General features: G+C 31.8%; 1 protein-coding gene across 8 annotated transcripts in view; it reads right to left on the minus strand.

Moving 5' to 3' along the window:
- Nucleotides 1-743: 743 nt before the first annotated feature.
- LOC143059034 (electroneutral sodium bicarbonate exchanger 1-like) overlaps nucleotides 744-20768 on the minus strand; it is a 67247-nt gene continuing 47222 nt past the window's right edge. For all 8 annotated transcript variants that reach the window (XM_076232514.1, XM_076232512.1, XM_076232513.1 and 5 more), the window contains 10 exons: nucleotides 20461-20594; nucleotides 18214-18790; nucleotides 15938-16051; nucleotides 14864-15028; nucleotides 12938-13116; nucleotides 10735-10807; nucleotides 9759-9827; nucleotides 7383-7709; nucleotides 6230-6447; nucleotides 744-3890 (listed from right to left, as the gene is read on the minus strand). In XM_076232514.1, coding sequence (XP_076088629.1) covers nucleotides 3773-3890; nucleotides 6230-6447; nucleotides 7383-7709; nucleotides 9759-9827; nucleotides 10735-10807; nucleotides 12938-13116; nucleotides 14864-15028; nucleotides 15938-16051; nucleotides 18214-18790; nucleotides 20461-20594 — 1974 coding nt within the window. In that variant the 3' untranslated portion in view covers nucleotides 744-3772. The remainder of the gene's footprint in view (nucleotides 3891-6229; nucleotides 6448-7382; nucleotides 7710-9758; nucleotides 9828-10734; nucleotides 10808-12937; nucleotides 13117-14863; nucleotides 15029-15937; nucleotides 16052-18213; nucleotides 18791-20460; nucleotides 20595-20768) is intronic.

The following is a 20768-nucleotide window of genomic DNA, read 5'->3' on the forward strand; positions in this document are numbered from 1 at the left end:
CAGTTAAATTTGTAGTTATTACATCCAATGAGTAGATACCATTGCCTGAAGACTTAGCTCTTGAGGATATCACCAACTTAGTAGCCAGTACTTTGGTAGGGGAAAGCAAATATGACGTTATTGAAATACTAGCATGCTGTTTTTATATTTTTGAAATCATTTTAAATTAAGGAAGGTATCTTCATTGTTCGTAGTGCTGATTCCAACATTAGGCGAACTAACTTTAAATAAACCAAATACAGAGAGCAAAAATTTTCCAATTTCAGATTTGGATATTTCACTTTCACACGGGAAACTAAATAAGGGACAATTTTTCCTTTCCTATTTTTAATTTTCCCTTTCAGGTGGGTGATGTTTTAGCCCTGTCAAACTCAGTTTTCAACTTTCTCAGTCAGAAACCAGTAATTCAGTCGTTGGTTCATGTCTGTTTTTTTGTTAATTGTATTGTATTAATGAGGTTGTCAGCTTTTTTTAGTTTAAAGTGTTTCAAACTGTTCAAGTGGGGACTTTAAAGCTGACCATATGTTTATGTTTATTTTCTCATTGTCGAAGGACGTTTGGTATCCAATAATTATTTTATTCATCGTTTGGTCTATTGGGAATAGTTTTCTCATTGGCATTCATACCACATAATAATTAAAGAACTATGATGCTGTTATTATGATTATCAAAATTCGAAATAGTAAATGTACTACAAATTTCTTATGGTATCTTTAGGTAATGCATAAACAAGAAACAATTCATGAAAAATTATATCCTGTTTTATTATTTTAAATCAATAATGGTTATCACATACATAATAACGAAAATTCAAAATGAATATTCATAACAATTTGCATATTCTTACAAAGTCTTGTGTATATTCAAATACATGTTTAGCATAAAATAAAAGCTCCTTGTTGATTTCTGCAAAGCAAAATTAGAATATAAATATAATGATATGTATTATTGGATTTAAGGAGGTAGACCTAGGTAAAGGGAAATAACTCTTAAAATCATCAGTACGTTTGTGTCAACCATTTTCAAAAATATATTCTAAGCTTCTAGGTTACATAGATTATTTTCAATCTGTTTCAGGTAAATGCTTAAAATACATTGATGAACTTGACTTTTACAAACGCTTAACTAATTTAAAGAGTTATCTCCCTGAACCAAGGTCTTCCCCCTTTAAGCCTTGTTCTTTAACAGTTATCCATGATGTTACCAAATGTAGCTTACAAAAAAATTGCTTAGATTGGAATAGAGCCTGTGGCTGTAAAAATGATATAAAAAGTTATTTAAACAAGCTGTATCAATCATTTATCTGACAGAGACTCTTAATCTGATACTGGTTTGAACTGTTATGAGGTTGGTGACATCTGAAAATTGTGCTCATAAGAAATATTTGATAATGAGTGATTTTCTGGTTTCTTTGGTGAGTTTATTTACATAAATGTAGCATAACACATGCCTAGCTGTGAAATTTCAAATTAAAATATCTATCACTAAAAAATTTAAATAATTATTTATGATTACAGAACATAAACTGTAGAATGATTTTCAGTATATATATACACAATAGCAAATGCTGAAATAAAAAAATCCTAATAAGTTTATCTATTATCATATTAAACCTTGATTTATACGTGGGATCAACCAAAGTGATTTTGAAATCATTTGAAATTAAAGTGATATTTCCAGTCAGAATATGATTCCACCATCAGTATAAAATGCTTATATGTATAAATCATTAAAAATATTTACATGTGTAATTTGTTTATGCATTCAAATTAGTTATATCAAATATCCATAATTTGTCGGACACAGGTAGGAAAAGGCAATGAGAAGTAAAAATTTAGGTAACTGGTAAAAATAAGCTTTAAATGAATAAAATAAAAATGTAAGCTTTAATTGAATGTAATAATAAAATATAGCATTTAAATATACAATATTTAAAAAAATATTTTTTTAATTTATTGATATTTGTTGTTTTAAATGTAATATACAAACAACATACTGCACTTTAAATATAACAATAAACATGTCTTAGATTAATGACTTAAATTAACAAATTTAATTAATAGCAAAGATAAATTAATTGCACATTTTTTTTTCTAATAAAAATCATTGAATTACAAGAAATCAATTACTTAGCAAAATCAAACAGATTCTTATGTACACAGATGTAAAAAAAAATAACTAAATTTAATTTTTAAAATCAGGGTCCTTATATTAAAATGAAGCATTACAAAAATAAAATTCTAAGATAAATATTTGAAAGTTGAGATTCCATCACATTAGACATACTAACAGGCACAGATCATCTGAAGCACTATTTTAGGGTTGAACCAAATGCCAACATAAAACATGTAACTTTATTCCCACTGACCTAACAGTTTTAATCAAACTAAATAAATGAAAAAGATCTAAAACAAGGAAACAAACTACTTACATGAGTGTCACATGAGTGTCACATGAGGGTCACATGAATTTGACTAGCACTTATGTAACAATATGAACATATTATGCTTAAATCATTTTTTTTTTAGTTTTATCCTAGAATATTATGACTCATATATTACACCAGTTCAAAGCACTTTGGTTCGTTAGGGAGATTCATAAAATAATATTTTCATTTTAAACAATTATAAGGTAATATTTAGAATTAAAAAAAACACAGATCTTATCAAATTTTATACAGTTCAGGATTGTATTAAACAAAAATAGAAATCTATCAAAAATCTATAAAGGTCAGGATTATAAAAAAAAATTATTCAAGATTGTTTAGAGAGGTTTTAATAAATATGAGATTCAGATTCATATGTTTTGCCAAAATAGAGTATTTGTATAACTTCATCAATCAAAATTTCCTTTGGCAAGATCTTTGCATTGGATCATATCATAATGTAAGAAACTGTATTAATCTATTCCATCTGTACTCAAATAACAATACAGTCAAAAGCATTGCTTTAAAGCAGTTGCAAATTAACACGAAGGACATCATCTAGCATTGGAAGACTTATTTCTTTGATTAATTAAAACAAAAATAGAGATAGTTTCAAAATTTGTGCCAAAAATGCACAATAAAAATTTAAAAATACTCTGAAAATCTCAACTGGCATTTATACATTTCATGAATATATTGAAAATTCATGTTAGTACTTCACAAAAACTATAAAAAAAATATATGCCATATCTCAACAATAGATAAATTGTCCATTATAAAACTATACTAAACATCTTATAGTGATCTTTATACAACAAACAGTAGATATAACTAAACAAAACATTTGAGTATGTAAAACTATATTAAATAATAAGAAGTATACGATCAACATATGAATAAATATTATTCATTTTTTAAGTTTGAATTTAAACTGCCTCAACTTAAGTTCTTAATAATATTGTATATTCATAATGATACAAATAAAACTACAATAGCTTTGGATGGAAAACAGATTTTTATCTTCAGTAGAAATTTACAATCATCTTTTGAAATTCAACAATTTCTGACTAGAAGCATCTGAGCACTAAAATGAAATTATATTTAACTTTCTACATAAATCATTTGTATTAAATCTTTTTCACAACCAGGAAAAGACTTATTATCCTATTTTCCATCCTTCACTTGATAAATCAGAAAAGTTAAACAAACATTAATTTGTGTCTATCAATCTTCACAAACTTAAATTTACAAAAAAAATTTCACATTTCAAATTTTTCACATTTTCAAGGTTCACATTTTAAAGATTCACATTTTAAAATTTACATGTTGAAATAATTCAAAATGTATCTAAACCATATCATCTTCTTCGTGTTCTTCTTTCAGAGGAGTTCTTTCATCTTCACCCACAAAGAAAGAAGTCTTTTCTGCAGGTTTCTTATCTTTCTTATCTCTTGATCCATTTTTCCTAAAAAATAAACAAAGAACATAAAAAAAAAGAAATATTACAAAAAAAAACCAACTAGAGGCTCCAATGAGTCTGTGTCACTAACCATATATATTTGTATACGTTGGTGCATGAAATAATGCTATCATTATACTTTTGATTAAGTTTCAGAGATTAAAGCCAACCAGATGCTCCGCAGGGCGCAGCTATATACGACCCCAGAGGTTGAACCCTGAACAGTTGGGGCAAGTATGGACACAACATTTAAGCTGGATTCAGCTCTAAATTTGGATTGTGATTAAATAGTTGACACAGCATAGGTTTCTGACACAGAATGAATGTGGTCTAATGAACTTAAAATATTTTTTTTTGCCTTTGAGCAATTCACTATGCTGTTGAATATTAATCCTCTCAAAAAAATGTTTGAAGAAATTTTCTTTTTATTTATGACATCTGAAATGAGAAAAATTTAACCCCCCCCCCCATTTTTTTTTCACATCCCCCTTTCCCTTTTTCCAAAACTGATCTCAATTCAAATTCCTAATGGAGTTTGCAACAATAACTACTCATTTAAATACATCATAAAATATTAAAATGTAAAATAAAGTGCTTGTTATCACTGAATGGTAAAGATTGTTTTAATTTATCAGTTGGTAGTAAAAGTGAATATACATTGTATTTTGTATAAGTTGTATAAGTTGATTCAACTACTATTCTGGACAAAGAAAGATAACTCCAATTGAAAATTTCTTGCTATTGCACAATATTGTGCAATTAGATATTTCTTGCTATTGCGCAATACTGTGCAATTGAAAATATTTGCTATTGCACAATACTGTGCAATTGAAGATTTCTTGCTATTGCGCAATACTGTGCAATTGAAAATTGCTTGCTATTGCACAATACTGTGCAATTGAAGATTTCTTGCTATTGCTGAATACTTAATATAATAATTTTGGATCCTGATTTGAACCAACTTGAAAACTGGGCCCATAATCAAAAATCTAAGTAAATGTTTAGATTCAGCATATCAAAAAAGCCCAAGAATTCAATTTTTGTTAAAATCAAACTTAGTTTAATTTTGGACCCTTTGGACTTTAATGTAGACCAATTTGAAAACAGGACCAAAAATTAAGAATCTACATACACAGTTAGATTTGTCATATCAAAGAACCCCAATTATTCAATTTTTGATGAAATCAAACAAAGTTTAATTTTGGACCCCAATTTGGACCAACTTGAAAACTGGGCCAATAATAAAAAATCTAAGTACATTTTAAGATTCAGCATATCAAAGAACCCCAAGGATTCAATTTTTGTTAAAATCAAACTTAGTTTAATTTTGGACCCTTTGGACCTTAATGTAGACCAATTTAAAAACGGGACCAAAAATTAAGAATCTACATACACAGTTAGATTCGGCATATCAAAGAACCCCAATTATTCAATTTTTGATGAAATCAAACAAAGTTCAATTTTGGACCCTTTGGGCCCCTTATTCCTAAACTGTTGGGACCAAACCTCCCAAAATCAAACCTAACCTTCCTTTTATGGTCATAAACCTTGTGTTTAAATTTCATAGATTTCTATTTACTTATACTAAAGTTATGGTGCGAAAACCAAGAATAATGCTTATTTGGGGCCCTTTTTGGCCCCTATTCCTAAACTGTTGGGACCAAAACTCCCAAAATCAATCCCAACCTTCCTTTTGTGTTCATAAACCTTGTGTTTAAATTTCATTGATTTCTATTTACTTATACTAAAGTTATTGTATGAAAACCAAGAATAATGCTTATTTGGGCCCTTTTTTGGCCCCTAACTCCTAAACTGTTAGAACGAACACTCCCAAAATCAATCCCAACCTTTCTTTTGTGGTCATAAACCTTGTGTCAAAATTTCATAGATTTCAATTTACTTAAACTAAAGTTATAGTGCGAAAACCAAGAAAATGCTTATTTGGGCCCTTTTTGGCCCCTAATTCCTAAAATGTTGGGACCAAAACTCCCAAAATCAATCCCAACCTTCCTTTTGTGGTCATAAACCTTGTGTTAAAATTTCATAGATTTCTATTCACTTTTACTAAAGTTAGAGTGCGAAAACTAAAAGTATTCGGACGACGACGACGCCAACGTGATAGCAATATACGACGAAAAATTAAAATTTTTGCGGTCGTATAAAAACTGCATCTTACCCCCATGTTTTTTTTAACCATGTCAGCAATGTTGGTTGGCAGACAGGGTCATCAGAAACATTTTTTAAACAAAATACCTGAATATTGATTGTGGCCGAGTTTGGTTAAATTTGGCCATGTTTTTTTTTTTTTTTTGTAATTTCTCCCCCTTTTTTTATTATTTCCTAACCTATTGTGAAGTCCTCCATTGTTCTGGTCAGGATCTCGTATAACAGGCATCGAGTCACGTCTGACTTGTAACCAGATTCCTGTTTTATTTACCTCCTCTGTAATATTCACACGATCCTGGGCGAAAGGTGTCTTAGTACCACCAAATTTATCTCCCTGACCATATATAGCTTTCATTTCATTCAGTCTTCGCTTTTCATCACCTAGTAAACTTTCAGTCTGAAAAAAATAAATCAGAAAAAATTGGGTTATTTCTTGTAACAAAATATCTTAGTTGGATGTTATTATTACTATACAAAAAACTTAAAATTTGAACAAATAATATTTACAAGCTAAGATACATGCTTGCGTGTGCTAATTATATCCCCCCTTTTTTCACAGTAATTCAAAGTTATAGAAAAGGAAATGGGTGTCTGATAGACACTCATGCACATTACAACTCATCACTGTGAAGTTGCTGATCAAATCTGAAGTCATGAGAAGTTTTTGAGAAAAGTGTGAAGAAATTTTTTTTTTTTTTTTGGAGTATTTACAACTCAATATTAATTGGAGTAAAATTCGAAAAAAAATGTAGTATAATTTCCAATAAGACAACTCTCCAACATTTCAAATGACATAGAAATTAACAGCTACAGTTCACAGAACAGTCTTCAACAATGAGCAAAAACCCATATGCATAATTATAGTAGTTTCTTTCTTAATTAACATGCATCTACATTATTATAATAATAATAGAAATCGACCTTATGCAAATGAATATCAATACATCTGTTTACTTATTTCAGGGTTGAAAAAAACCTCAATACCCAGTATGTAACTGTTTTAAAAATGAGCTGAATGCTACAAAATAAATGACAATCTTTTGCATGTACATGTATATGATTACTTGCATAAGAAACGATGATAGTGTGTCTGAAGGGGACGATAAATGACAGATCCATGTTAAGAGAGAGCAATATTTCTTGCACATAAGACACCCTTGTAGATTTCGAAAAAGAGTAGGCTAATGCCGCTACAAGGCAGCACTTGCATCCGCAAGGTGGAAAGGGATTACTATAAGTTGCATTAACTTGTTTCCCAATCCGCTATAAATAAATATGTTTTAACTAAACTAAACAGCTCAAATGTGTCTACTATTGACAGAGTTTTCTTACTTCTTCATCACCATCATCATCCTCTTTCAATTCTTCTTCATCTTCTTTCTTCTTCTTACTATCATCAGGCATAATATCATCAAGCCATTTCAGTTCATCGTGAGTGAAGACTTTTTCTATTGCCTTTCTGACGAAGCATGTTCCCAAGACCATCACGGGGAAAACGATTGAAATTGATTTAGTGGTCTTAATTGCCCATAATACAGCCAGACAAAGAATTTGAATGAGAGTAAATAAATGTACTCTTGTGGTTTTAACGTGGCGTAGGAATATGTGATCTGGTTGATATTTGGTTGGCATCAACAAGATTAAGATTCTGTCCGTCAACTGAAAGAAGAAAAAAAAACAGAATTACAATAAAATTTTAAAAAATAAATCAATTTTGCTGTTTGTTTAATGTTGGTGATATGCTGTTAGTTTAATGTTGGTGATATGCTGTTAGTTTAATGTTGGTGATAAACATATTAAAACTTGTACACAAATTTGTCTGCCATTACGTAAAATCAAACAAGTTCCCATAAAATTTAACATCGCAATATAATTTAATTTTGGATGTAACGCGTCTTCTGATTGGCTGACGTTATTTTGTTATGAGCCCATAGACATAATTTAGTCATGTGACCGTGACGTCATCAACGTTTTTTCATGGTTTTCCACGGTTTAAAATGGAATTCAGAATTAAACTAGATATCATTGAGATGGGAGCCATCTCTGTGGGCCCCGCTGTGAATAATGTGCATTAAAAAATTGTATCTTTACCATAGGACATGGGTTTGTCAACTGAAATCAAAGTTTTTGACCTTGACCTTTGACCTAGGAAGTTGTAAATAAATTATGACACACCCTTTGGTGTTGGTTTATTAACATGTCAAGTATAAACTTTGAAATGATAACGGTTCTCAAGATATAGAGCGGACACGATCTTTACCATAGGACATGGGGTTGTCAACTGAAACCAAAGTTTTTGACCTTGACCTTTGACCTAGGAAGTTGCACATAAATTATGACACACCCTTTGGTGTTGGTTTATATACATGTCAAGTATAAACTTTGAAATGATAACGGTTCTCAAGATATAGAGCGGACACGATCTTTACCATAGGACATGGGGTTGTCAACTGAAACCAAAGTTTTTGACCTTGACCTTTGACCTAGGAAGTTGTACATAAATTATGACATACCCTCTGATATTGGTTTATATACATTTCAGGTATAAACTTTAAAATGATAACGGTTCTCAAGATATAGAGCGGACACAATCTTTACCATAGGACATGGGATTGTCAACTGAAACCAAAGTTTTTGACCTTGAACTTTGCCCTAGGCAGTGGTTCATAAATTATGACACACCCTCTGGTGTTGGTTCATATACATGTCAAGCATAAACTTTGAAATCATAACGGTTCTCAAGATATAGAGCGGACACGATCTTCACCACAGGACACAGGGTTGTCAACTGAAACCAAAGTTTTTTTACCTTAACCTTTGACCTAGGAAGTTGTACATACATCATGACACGCCCTCTGGTGGTGGTTAATAAACATGTAAAGTATAAAGTATGAAATCATAATGGTTCTCTAGATATGGAGCGGACACAAAGTGTTACGGACGGACGGACGGACAGACGGACGGACGGACGGACGGACGGACGGACTGATCACTTTAGGGCGACCCGCCTTTGGCAGGGCCCTAATTATAAGAAATGACTGTAATATTATTTCTGTCTATTCAAAATAACATAAAAAATGTGGTGCACACTGTTAAATAACCTGCTACGTGTGTTATTCAGTGTGCACCACATTTTTTATGTTATTTCTTCATAGACAGAAACAAGAATGTGTCCATAGTACACGGATGCCCCACTCTCACTATCATTTTCTATGTTCAGTGGACCGTGAAATTGGGGTCAAAACTTTAATTTGGAATTAAAATTAGAAAGATCATATCATAGGGAACATGTGTACTAAGTTTCAAGTTGATTGGACTTCAGCTTCATCAAAAACTACCTCGACCAAAAACTTTAACCGGACGGACGAACGGAGGCACAGACCAGAAAACATAATGCCCCTCTACTATCGTAGGTGGGGCATAAAAATATTACAGTCATTCCTTAAATAAAAAAATCTATGTCACATTTATAAAGTGATTGTTTCTTGCCGTCAGAAAGTTATTAGGATCAGATTTAAGTCCATACTGATGTACTGCCCATGTTAGAATCTTTGATCATTTGGGGGTGGGTTCAAACCCAATTTTATATGATTCAGTAGGGATTCAAAATTAATTTGTAGATTTATATATTCAATAAGATCTCATTTGAATGGAAACTTTCATGTGTTTCTTATTAAAAGTAGGTGCAAAAATGTTAGTAAATATTACCTGCATGCCTTTGAGAGCAGCTACACCCATGTATAAGAACACACCATATAGGACAGGCATAGGAATGATCTACAAAAATTCAAAAATTCAAAGATAATACACACAGAAATAATATACAGGAAAAAAATTAGTAAACAAGAATGTGTCCCCAGTACACGGATGCCCCATCCGCACTATCATTTTCTATGTTCAGTGGACCGTGAAAATGGGGTTAAATCTCTAATTTGGAATTAAAATTAGAAAGATCATATCATACAGAACATATATATTAAGTTTCAAGTTGATTGGACTTCAACTTCATCAAAAACTACCTCGACCAAAAACTTTAACCTGACATGGGACAGACGGACGAACGGACGAACGAACGAACAGACGGACGGATGGACGCACAGACCAGAAAACATAATGCCCATAAATGGGGCATAAAAAGTATATTGTTGTAAAAAACTTCAATTTATAAACATGTGATATGTTTGTTAAAACTACTGAGCAGAAACTTACATTTACAAACATTGGATCTGCATTTCTAAAGTGTTCGATTGTAATAAGAATACAAGAGTTACTCCATGGGAATAAACTCATCATAGATACCAGGACTAAATTTTATATATACCCCAGACGCGCGTTTTGTCTACAAAAGGCTCATCAGTGATGCTCGAATCAAAAAAAGTTAAAAAGGCCAAATAAAGTACATATTGGACAACTAGACACCATATTTAGCAAAATTTGTGATTTATTTTTTTGGGGTAATTTATCATGTTTATTACTGTTAACTCATAAATGCTTTTGTGCATTTTGAATAATCAACATTGTTGAAACATGAACAAATAGCAAATTTTGTCTAGAAATAATGAAATTTAAATTTTTTTAACCGATATTTTTGCAATGGATATACACTTCAATATCTTACTTTAAAATTCTAGAACTAAGAATTGAATTGGTTTATCTCTATTAAGGAATGATAAATTAAGATTACCGTTAAAATCGGTGTCATAAACACAGACAATCCACTCAATATTCCCACCAATAGTGCTGTAACACGCTGTTCCCTATAAAATAAAAACAGGAATCCCGTCAATAAAAGCTATAAAATCAACACAGATTGTTGTCAATCAACTTTAAATAACACAGTCTAAAACAGATATTTAACACAACAGTAAATAAAATGGTATATTTTCAACATAAATTTCTCACTACGTATACTATATCAACAAATAAAAGAGGAATTAGTTTGTGGACACAAAAGCCCCGGCTCAAATTGGTTTGACAGAAGGATGGATAGACAGAAAAAATAAGAATACACTAAAGATAATTTTATCTTTCATTTTCAAAGAATTTCAGGTTTGTACCTGTCAACCTCTGAAAGTGAGGTTTTATTTGAGTATTTACTCACCTTATACCAAGGACTACAGGTTTTATTTGAGTATTTACTCACCTTATACCAAGGACTACAGGTTTTTATTTGTGTATTTACTCACCTTACACCAAGGACTACAGTTTTTATTTGAGTATTTACTCACCTAACACCAAGGACTACAGGTTTTTGGTTTAAGTATTTACTCACCTTACACCAAGGACTACAGTTTTTATTTGAGTATTTACTCACCTTACACCAAGGACTACAGTTTTTATTTGAGTATTTACTCACCTTACACCAAGGACTACAGGTTTTTGGTTTAAGTATTTACTCACCTTACACCAAGGACAACAGGTTTTTATTTGAGTATTTACTCACCTTACACCAAGGACTACAGGTTTTTGGTTTAAGTATTTACTCACCTTACACCAAGGACTACAGGTTTTTATTTGAGTATTTACTCACCTTACACCAAGGACTACAGGTTTTGGTTTAAGTATTTACTCACCTTACACCAAGGACTACAGGTTTTTATTTGAGTATTTACTCACCTTACACCAAGGACTATAGGTTTTTATTTGAGTATTTACTCACCTTACACCAAGGACTACAGGTTTTATTTGAGTATTTACTCACCTTATACCAAGGACTACAGGTTTTTATTTGTGTATTTACTCACCTTACACCAAGGACTACAGTTTTTATTTGAGTATTTACTCACCTAACACCAAGGACTACAGGTTTTTGGTTTAAGTATTTACTCACCTTACACCAAGGACTACAGTTTTTATTTGAGTATTTACTCACCTTACACCAAGGACTACAGTTTTTATTTGAGTATTTACTCACCTTACACCAAGGACTACAGGTTTTTGGTTTAAGTATTTACTCACCTTACACCAAGGACTACAGGTTTTTATTTGAGTATTTACTCACCTTACACCAAGGACTACAGGTTTTTGGTTTAAGTATTTACTCACCTTACACCAAGGACTACAGGTTTTTATTTGAGTATTTACTCACCTTACACCAAGGACTACAGGTTTTGGTTTAAGTATTTACTCACCTTACACCAAGGACTACAGGTTTTTATTTGAGTATTTACTCACCTTACACCAAGGACTACAGGTTTTGGTTTAAGTATTTACTCACCTTACACCAAGGACTACAGGTTTTTATTTGAGTATTTACTCACCTTATACCAAGGACTACAGGTTTTGGTTTAAGTATTTACTCACCTTACACCAAGGACTACAGGTTTTTATTTGAGCATTTACTCACCTTACACCAAGGACTACAGGTTTTTATTTGAGTATTTACTCACCTAACACCAAGGACTACAGGTTTTTATTTGAGTATTTACCCACCTTATACCAAGGACTACAGGTTTTGGTTTAAGTATTTACTCACCTTACACCAAGGACTACAGGTTTTTATTTGAGCATTTACTCACCTTACACCAAGGACTACAGGTTTTTATTTGAGTATTTACTCACCTAACACCAAGGACTACAGGTTTTTATTTACACGAAGGACTACAGGTTTTATTTGAGCATTTACTCACCTTACACCAAGGACTACAGGTTTTTATTTGAGTATTTACTCACCTAACACCAAGGACTACAGGTTTTTATTTGAGTATTTACCCACCTTATACCAAGGACTACAGGTTTTTGTTTGAGTAATTACTCACCTTACACCAAGGACTACAGGTTTTTATTTGAGTAATTACTCACCTTACACCAAGGACTACAGGTTTTTATTTGAGTATTTACTCACCTTATACCAAGGATTACAGGTTTTTTTTCGAGTATTTACTCACCTTACACCAAGGAATGTAGGTTTTTCTCCAGGAGCTGCAGATTCAGACTCTTTCCTTAAACTCATAATGTGAGCAAGTGCTGACACAGTGGCAGCAACATACCAAGGCAAACCAAACAAGGAGCATATAACTATACACACTGTTACAACCATCATGTCAAGATGGTATCCATTTCCTTTCTGAAAAACAATAAAGGAATTATTGAGATTTATCAGAAATTTGATTGGTTGATTGGAAGTGTTTTGACGCCACTTTTAAACCCCACTTTTTATTAGTGGAGGAAGCCTGAGTTCCCTTGAGACCCATATTATAGTTGGGGTTCGAACACACAACCTTCGGTTGACTGGCTAGTGTCTGCAATTTGAGTATTTTCCCTTTGATCTTACTGCCTAATACTTTTAAGATCATAAACAGGACATGATACTCAAAATATAAGGTAATGATGTCATGTATCAGTGTAGCAAATTCACTGGCTCAAGTTCATCCTCATAAAATTATCAATAAAATGCATGCAACTTCATTCAAACTATCACAATGTTTCATACATATAAAAGTAGTTTTACAAACTATTTAATTTGACTTCATATTCTCAACCAAAAAATCATACAATTTAGAAAGTTTCCTTTTGATTTGACTTGAACTTCATCAAAAAATATCTTGGCTGTACAGTACCTGTGTCATTTTGTTCTCTTGTGGACAGTTGTCTCATTGGCAATCATACCACATCTTCCTTTTTATTTTGACTAAAAACTTTAACTTGAAGTGGGACAGATGAACCATCACACACAGACCGAAAAACATAATGCCTCTAGGTGAAGCATAAATATTAAACAAGAATGTGTCCAAAGTACATGGATGCCCCACTCGCACTATCATTTTCCATGTTCAATGGACCGTGAAAATGGGTAAAAAATATAATTAGGCATTAAAATTAAAAAGATCATATCATAGGGAACATTTGTACTAAGTTTCAAGTTGATTGGACTTCAACTTCATCAAAAACTACCTTGACCAAAAACTTTAACCTGAAACTCGCACTTTCATTTTCTATGTTCAGTGGACCGTGAAATAGGGGTCAAAAGTTTAATTTATCTTTAAAATTAGAAAGATCATATCATAAGGAACATATGTACTAAGTTTCAAGTTGATTGGACTTCAGCTTCATCCAAAACTACCTTGACCAAAAACTTTAACCTGAAGCGGGACAGACGGACGAACGAACGGACAGACGGACGGACGAACGGACGCACAGACCAGAAAACATAATGCCCCTCTACTATCGTAGGTGGCGCATAAAAACAGAGGCAATTGAAGAATTAACAATCTAGGGGAGATAATCACAATAAAATTTTATAAGGGAAGACAATAAAAATGAAATGAAAACTCAAGGTTGGGTATACAGATCACATGTTCAAAAGAGCAGATCTTTTGTGAAGATAACATTTTTCTTTGCCATATACAAGTTAATATATGTTAAGTTAAGGCAAGTGCAAAAGCGTGTGAATGTTTTTGTAATGTATTTTTCCCCTTTTTAATATAACATGACATTGTATACTGTTGACCAACTTATTTTCATGAGCGATTATTTTCGCGACTTTCGCGAGTAGAAAAATAACACGAATATAAATCCTCGCAAATATGTTAAACTTGGACCGTTCCTTCAAGTAATTTAAAAATCTTGAAATAAAATAGCCCCGAAGTGGTCTAGAAAAGGTAAAACGCGAAATAAAGTATTCGCGGAAAAAAGTTGGTTTACAGTAGTGTTGATATATTCATATGATATATATTCACAATAGTAGAAAAAATGTTGTCAATTATTCAAAATTAAGGTTTTAAAAATCAAACCCCTTAGTCAGGTGGTGTATGTATTGGGATTGTAAACGCCAAACAAAAAAATTCCCCATAAACAGGGAATAATCAACTCACTCGAAGTTTGTTTTCCTTCCTGTTTACAATAACAGCTGTAATCTGCTGGTCCATAAATATAAGAATGACTGCTACAATGGCTGGTCCAGCTGCGACTAGAATAGTCCACCATGGGTTATTTGGATGAAATGGATTGATGAACCATCCACGTTTATCGTTGGATGGCTGGAATTTAAATACGAAATTAAAACTGCAGTTAAAATTTCAAAAACAAAAGGATTTTATGGGAAGAACAGCACTAAATTCATTCATATTACTGTGGATTTATTATTTTTAGTTGAATACCAAATTTCATGGGTACAGGTGAACTTTTAATTAATAATAAATTTTCTATAGGCTTTGTATGCAGAGATTGACAAAACCACAAAAATTAAATATCCAACGAAAGTTTTCCTCAATCCACATAAATTAATACCCAGAAAATATAAAAATCCACAGTAATCAAGGTGGTACCCAACACTTTCACTAAAATTAATTTGGCTCGTTTAATTTTCATAAAATTTGGTCAAAGAATTTACTTTGACCCTTTAACAAAAATATAAAAATTTCAAAAATTTTGAACCAACTGTTTTGTCAGAAAAATTACACTGGTTATATAGCAGTTTGAAAAAACACAAATTTTGATCATTGAGAAGCATAATAATCCTTTTACAACACAACTTAATTAAAACGTTTAGGTGACTTTACAGAGTGATCTCTCTGTAGTGTTAGGTACCACCTTAATTTTTCTTTTTGTAGAAATTTTACATATCTTTTTTATTCAAATGACACGTAAGGTTAAAAAAGTGTCTACATTTTTTAGTCTATATACTAAATGTTATAAAAGGAATAAATGGTATGGAATATTTGTTCCAACAGGAAACTATATTAAATTTACTTATTGAAGATTAAAGGAAATTATTAAACACACTTTTAAACAGAAATGTGTATTTCAAAAATTTACAAAAGAGTTATTCAGTTTTAGTGGTTGCTTCCTTTATCATGTCTATACTTATTCTTTTTCTTTCATACTTTCAAATAAAACAAAAAAAATATCTATTTTATAATCAAGATAATAGGAGTAATCATACTTACAGCGAATTTTTTTGGAACCTCAAGTTTTGGTGTGGGCACACCGATATATAAATCAAGTAAAACCATACATAAAATAGAGATCAACACTGCAAAATCACTTAAATACTGACGAACCTAAAAAAAAGATAAAACACATTAAAATCTGCAACGAATCCAAAAAATGTATGACAATAATGATAATAAATACTTTATTTAAAGAGGGTAAAATCATTTAGTAAAAAAGTTATCTCCCCTAATGCCCTCTGACTACGACTGTTCAAATAAATACTATGTCCCCCACAGGGAAGCCACTTTTTTCTAATTTTATATGTGGATGGTTGTTCTTGAAATACTGTAGTGTTTTCTCAAATAGCCATAGCTGGAAATATAATAATATATACATTTACATAAATACAACAAACTATGCAAACAAATAGATTAAATGAGGTATCATCCATGGTAATGAGATGTGCTAATGCTTATACAACTGCATACCAAATATCATTGACCTACCACTAGTGGTTCCCCATAAATCGACCTAATCACAAACTAATACATGAAAACTAAGCAAAAGTTTCAAAGTCAATAGACCATGACTGAGGGGGCGGGGACAAATAATTTCCATGGAATGAGACATGCCAATGTGTGTATACAACTGCATACCAATTATCATTAACTTACCAATAGTCGTTCCCCATAAATCGACCTAATCACAAACTAATACATGAGAACTAAGCAAAAGTTTCAAAGTCAATAGACCATGACTGAGGGGGCGGGGCCAAATAATTTCCATGGAAATGAGACATGCCAATGTGTGTATACAACTGCATACCAATTATCATTAACTTACCAATAGTGGTTCCCCATAAACTGACCTAATCACAAACTAATACATGAAAACTAAACAAAAGTTTCAAAGTCAATAGACCATGACTGAGGGGGCGGGGCCAAATAATTTCCATGGAAATGAGACATGCCAATGTGTGTATACAACTGCATACCAATTATCATTAACTTACCAATAGTGGTTCCCCATAAACTGACCTAATCACAAACTAATACATGAAAACTAAACAAAAGTTTCAAAGTCAATAGACCATAACTGAGGGGAGGGGTCAATTAATCTCCATGGTAATGAGATGTGCCAATACTAAAACAACTGCATGTACCAAATATCTATGACTTACCACTAGTAGTTCACCATAATCAAGACCTAATCACAAACTAATACTTTGTTGAAGCCTTTGTCGCCGCCTCCGTCGGAAAGAGCATACCTATGTCTTGCATTTTGACTCCGTCAAGAGAGACAAAAACCAATATGTTATTACACTATTTTATTTCTACATGAACAATGATGAAAACTGTTTTAAAGAACAGTACCAGAATATTGAAATGTCTTTTTCATAAAATCTCTTCATGGATGCAGTATGCAAAGACAATTACTGTCTTATGAAGACAAAGAATATCTTGCATTGAAATTTTCGTTGTTTCTAAATAATAGATAAAATGTAGTATTCTCAGATCTATACATTTTTTTTTTAAATCAGAAGTTCCCATAACTCTTTGAGTGGTTTAGGGTATTCTGTGGAATTATTGATTTGTTTGGTTTTTTTTTTGGTTTGAGGAAAAATTGTATTTTAGTGATTGTTGTTGGGTCATGTCTGTAATATATGTTTTTTGTAAATTGTTTTGTCTTAAACATGATAAATTAGGCTGTTTGTTTTCTCAATTGAATTGTTTCATATTTTTCATGACTGGGCCTTTTATAATGACTATACAATTGTTTTACATTGTCTTATCGGGGCCTTTTGTAGCTGACTATGCAATATGGGCGTTGCTTATTGTTGAAGGCTCTACGGTGACCTATAGTTGTTAATGTCTGTGTCATTTTGGTCTCTTATGGATAGTTGTCTCATTGGCAATCATACCACATCTTCTTTTTTATATATACGTACTGGGTTTTTCTCATTGAAGAAGAACATACTGTGGCCTATAATTAGTTACATCCACTTCATTTGAACTTTGGTGGATAGTTTCTCATAGGCAATCATACCACATCTCCTCATTTTTATATTATAGAAGATTAGAACTTTGTTGAACACCACAAGTCAAGTTATTACACAAAACAGATCAGAGGCAGATTTAGAGGTGGTCCCCCTTTTCTGTGAAAATTTTGGTTGATTATATAGGGAATCACTGAAGCATGACTAGAGCAGGCCCCCTCTAAGGCAGTCAGTGGGCCCCCACTTATGAATATTTCTGGATCCGCCACTGCAGATGAAACATTTTATACTTACAAAAGTAGGAAAGAACCTGCTGGTCTTGGACATCTTCAAAGTCCATGCAATTCCAAAGGTAAACAAAAATAATATAATGGACAGGAAGAAGACGTTGTCATGGTAAACAATTGTGTCACAACCAGTTCCCATCATCATTCCTCCTTTTGACTCACATTCCTTTTTGGTTAAAAACGTTGAGTAATCGGTCACATTTGAATCAGTTTTATTTTGGTTGAGGGCTGTAGACATTCCTTTGGTCATGTCAAATACAGAGTATCCAATTTGCGATGTTATATTCATTAAGGTGGCGTTATTAGGGTCAGGCATCGTGAAATTTGAATGGTAACAGCTACAAGTATAATCCAGTGGTATCTCAGGATGGATGTTGTAAGGATGCTTATCCGTTATAGCAAACAGTTTTTTAAATGCCTCAACAATAAAAATGATTGCTATAAGGCACGCAAAACTTTCCTCTGTAAATCTTGTTATATATTTCACAAGTGCACTAAGGTCAAATGCAACTATTATCAAGAGAAACAATGCTGACCACAAACCAACCCATGCTCTTAATGGTAGAAATTCCCATCCTTGGTCACTGAAAAAAATGACATAAACACTAATAGAAATAGCCAACATACCTTAATATAATCAAAGTGATGGAAATCACTCATGGAAAGATTAGAAGAGTAGTTTGAAAAATTTCATATTAAGATATGGTGGGGGAAAATGAACATTAACAAAGCACTATTGCTGAAAATTGCATTAACAGCAGGTCTTTAGAAGGAAAAGTGCTTTTCAAGTATGAGGATAAAATGAGCTCAAATTAAATAATATGAGTCTCTTTATTTGCACAATTTTATTTAAACTGCAGTTTATTTCTTATCCAAATAATGTTTACTGTTCTGAACATGTTGCAAAAAAACAAAAAATTGCAAATCAAAAATTCTTCTACTAAGTAAATGTTACCAACTATCCTTGTTAGACATAAAATCTAGACCAACAGCTAAGAACGTTAAAGTGTCGACAAAAATAATCTAAAAATGTTGGTTTGGTGAATTTTGTAAGGAATAAACTTATAAACAATGGTTTGTTATAATTAAAAGTTTTAAAATTTTTAAAACTGTTTCAAGCCAAATCCTGATAAAAAAAATAAGTGAACTAACCTAAATTGTTTATTAATTACTGATGATTATTGGAAATTTATTAAGTAAATTATAGGCCTTACTTGAATACCTTTTATATATTCATATTTAGATTCATTTTTCATTTTTTTTTTAAAGATCTTGTTATTCCATTAATTATTTATCTTTCAGACATAATTTACAGAATCACTTTATGTAATGTAGATCAAAAGAAATAGGCAATAAATAAAACTATCATCCTTATATATATCAAACATCTAATATATACATTTGTGTATTCAATTATGAGGTCAAATATTTGTATATTGAAGAATCTGTATAATTATGTAACACAAAGGTTGAAAGGTAATGTGGTCAATTTGATTGACAGTTTAGGAGGTGGAGCATTGTAATTAAAGGTCTATCTTATCCCTGATTGTTTGTTGATAATGACAGTTGTCAATCATACTAGTATTGTATCAATACTCAATTACCTAATCAAAATATTTTAAAAAAAAGCCTGCACATCAACACACCTTAATGACATACATTCTTAAATGAACTGCTCCAAAAATATACCCATTTTTTTTCAGTTTATATGTGTATTATGTGCACATACATGAGTGCACATACATGAGTACTATAGGGAACTATATTTCAGTGTGAATATATTTAGTAATAGTAGTTAACCTGTCATGTTGTTAGGGAGGCCAGTGCCTAAGTAAAGATTTAGAACAAGTTCTAATCTTTCCAAAAAAGCTATTTTGAATGGCTACTATCAAGTTGAGATTGCAATTAATAATATTGGTATTCATTTTGTATGTGTTGTCTTTTTTCAAGAATTTATCCTTAAATAAAGAGTTTTCTCCACATTCTAAAGTTCAACTTAACATGAAAATCAATCATGACTTGTACATTGTAATAAATTCCATTTTAAAATATTTTGGCGTTAATTGAAGAGACACTCATTGTCGAAATGTGCATGTGGTGATTTAGATTGGTACCATAAATGTCAATTACATAAAATTGGATATTTCATTGTGTTTACACAATTGGGTTAATTTTTTCTATAAAATATAAAAGCTATCAAAATTCAAGAGGTTTCAAATAATGGTAACAAGAGAAATTTGCTGTATTTACTTACTGGCAAAACTTAAAGATTATCATTTCCAACACCAGCATCGGACCAGTACTTCCTAAGATGTTCAAGGGTTGCCCAGCAAAAAGTGCAAACAAGATACCAGTTAAAGCAGCAGTCAAGATACACTCCATTGTACCCTGAAAAGTAAAATGTTCAAAATCATTTTTTTTTTCTACCATTTATAAACATTTTCAAGAAGAATAGTCAAGACACCAATAAAAGTGAGAATGGAATTTGGGAATGTGTAAAGAGACAACAACTCACTAAAGAGCTGAAAACAGCTGAAGGCTGCAAAAATACTTACTATTAAA

The sequence above is a fragment of the Mytilus galloprovincialis genome, chromosome 14, assembly GCF_965363235.1.
Source record: "Mytilus galloprovincialis chromosome 14, xbMytGall1.hap1.1, whole genome shotgun sequence".
Classification (NCBI taxonomy): domain Eukaryota; kingdom Metazoa; phylum Mollusca; class Bivalvia; order Mytilida; family Mytilidae; genus Mytilus; species Mytilus galloprovincialis.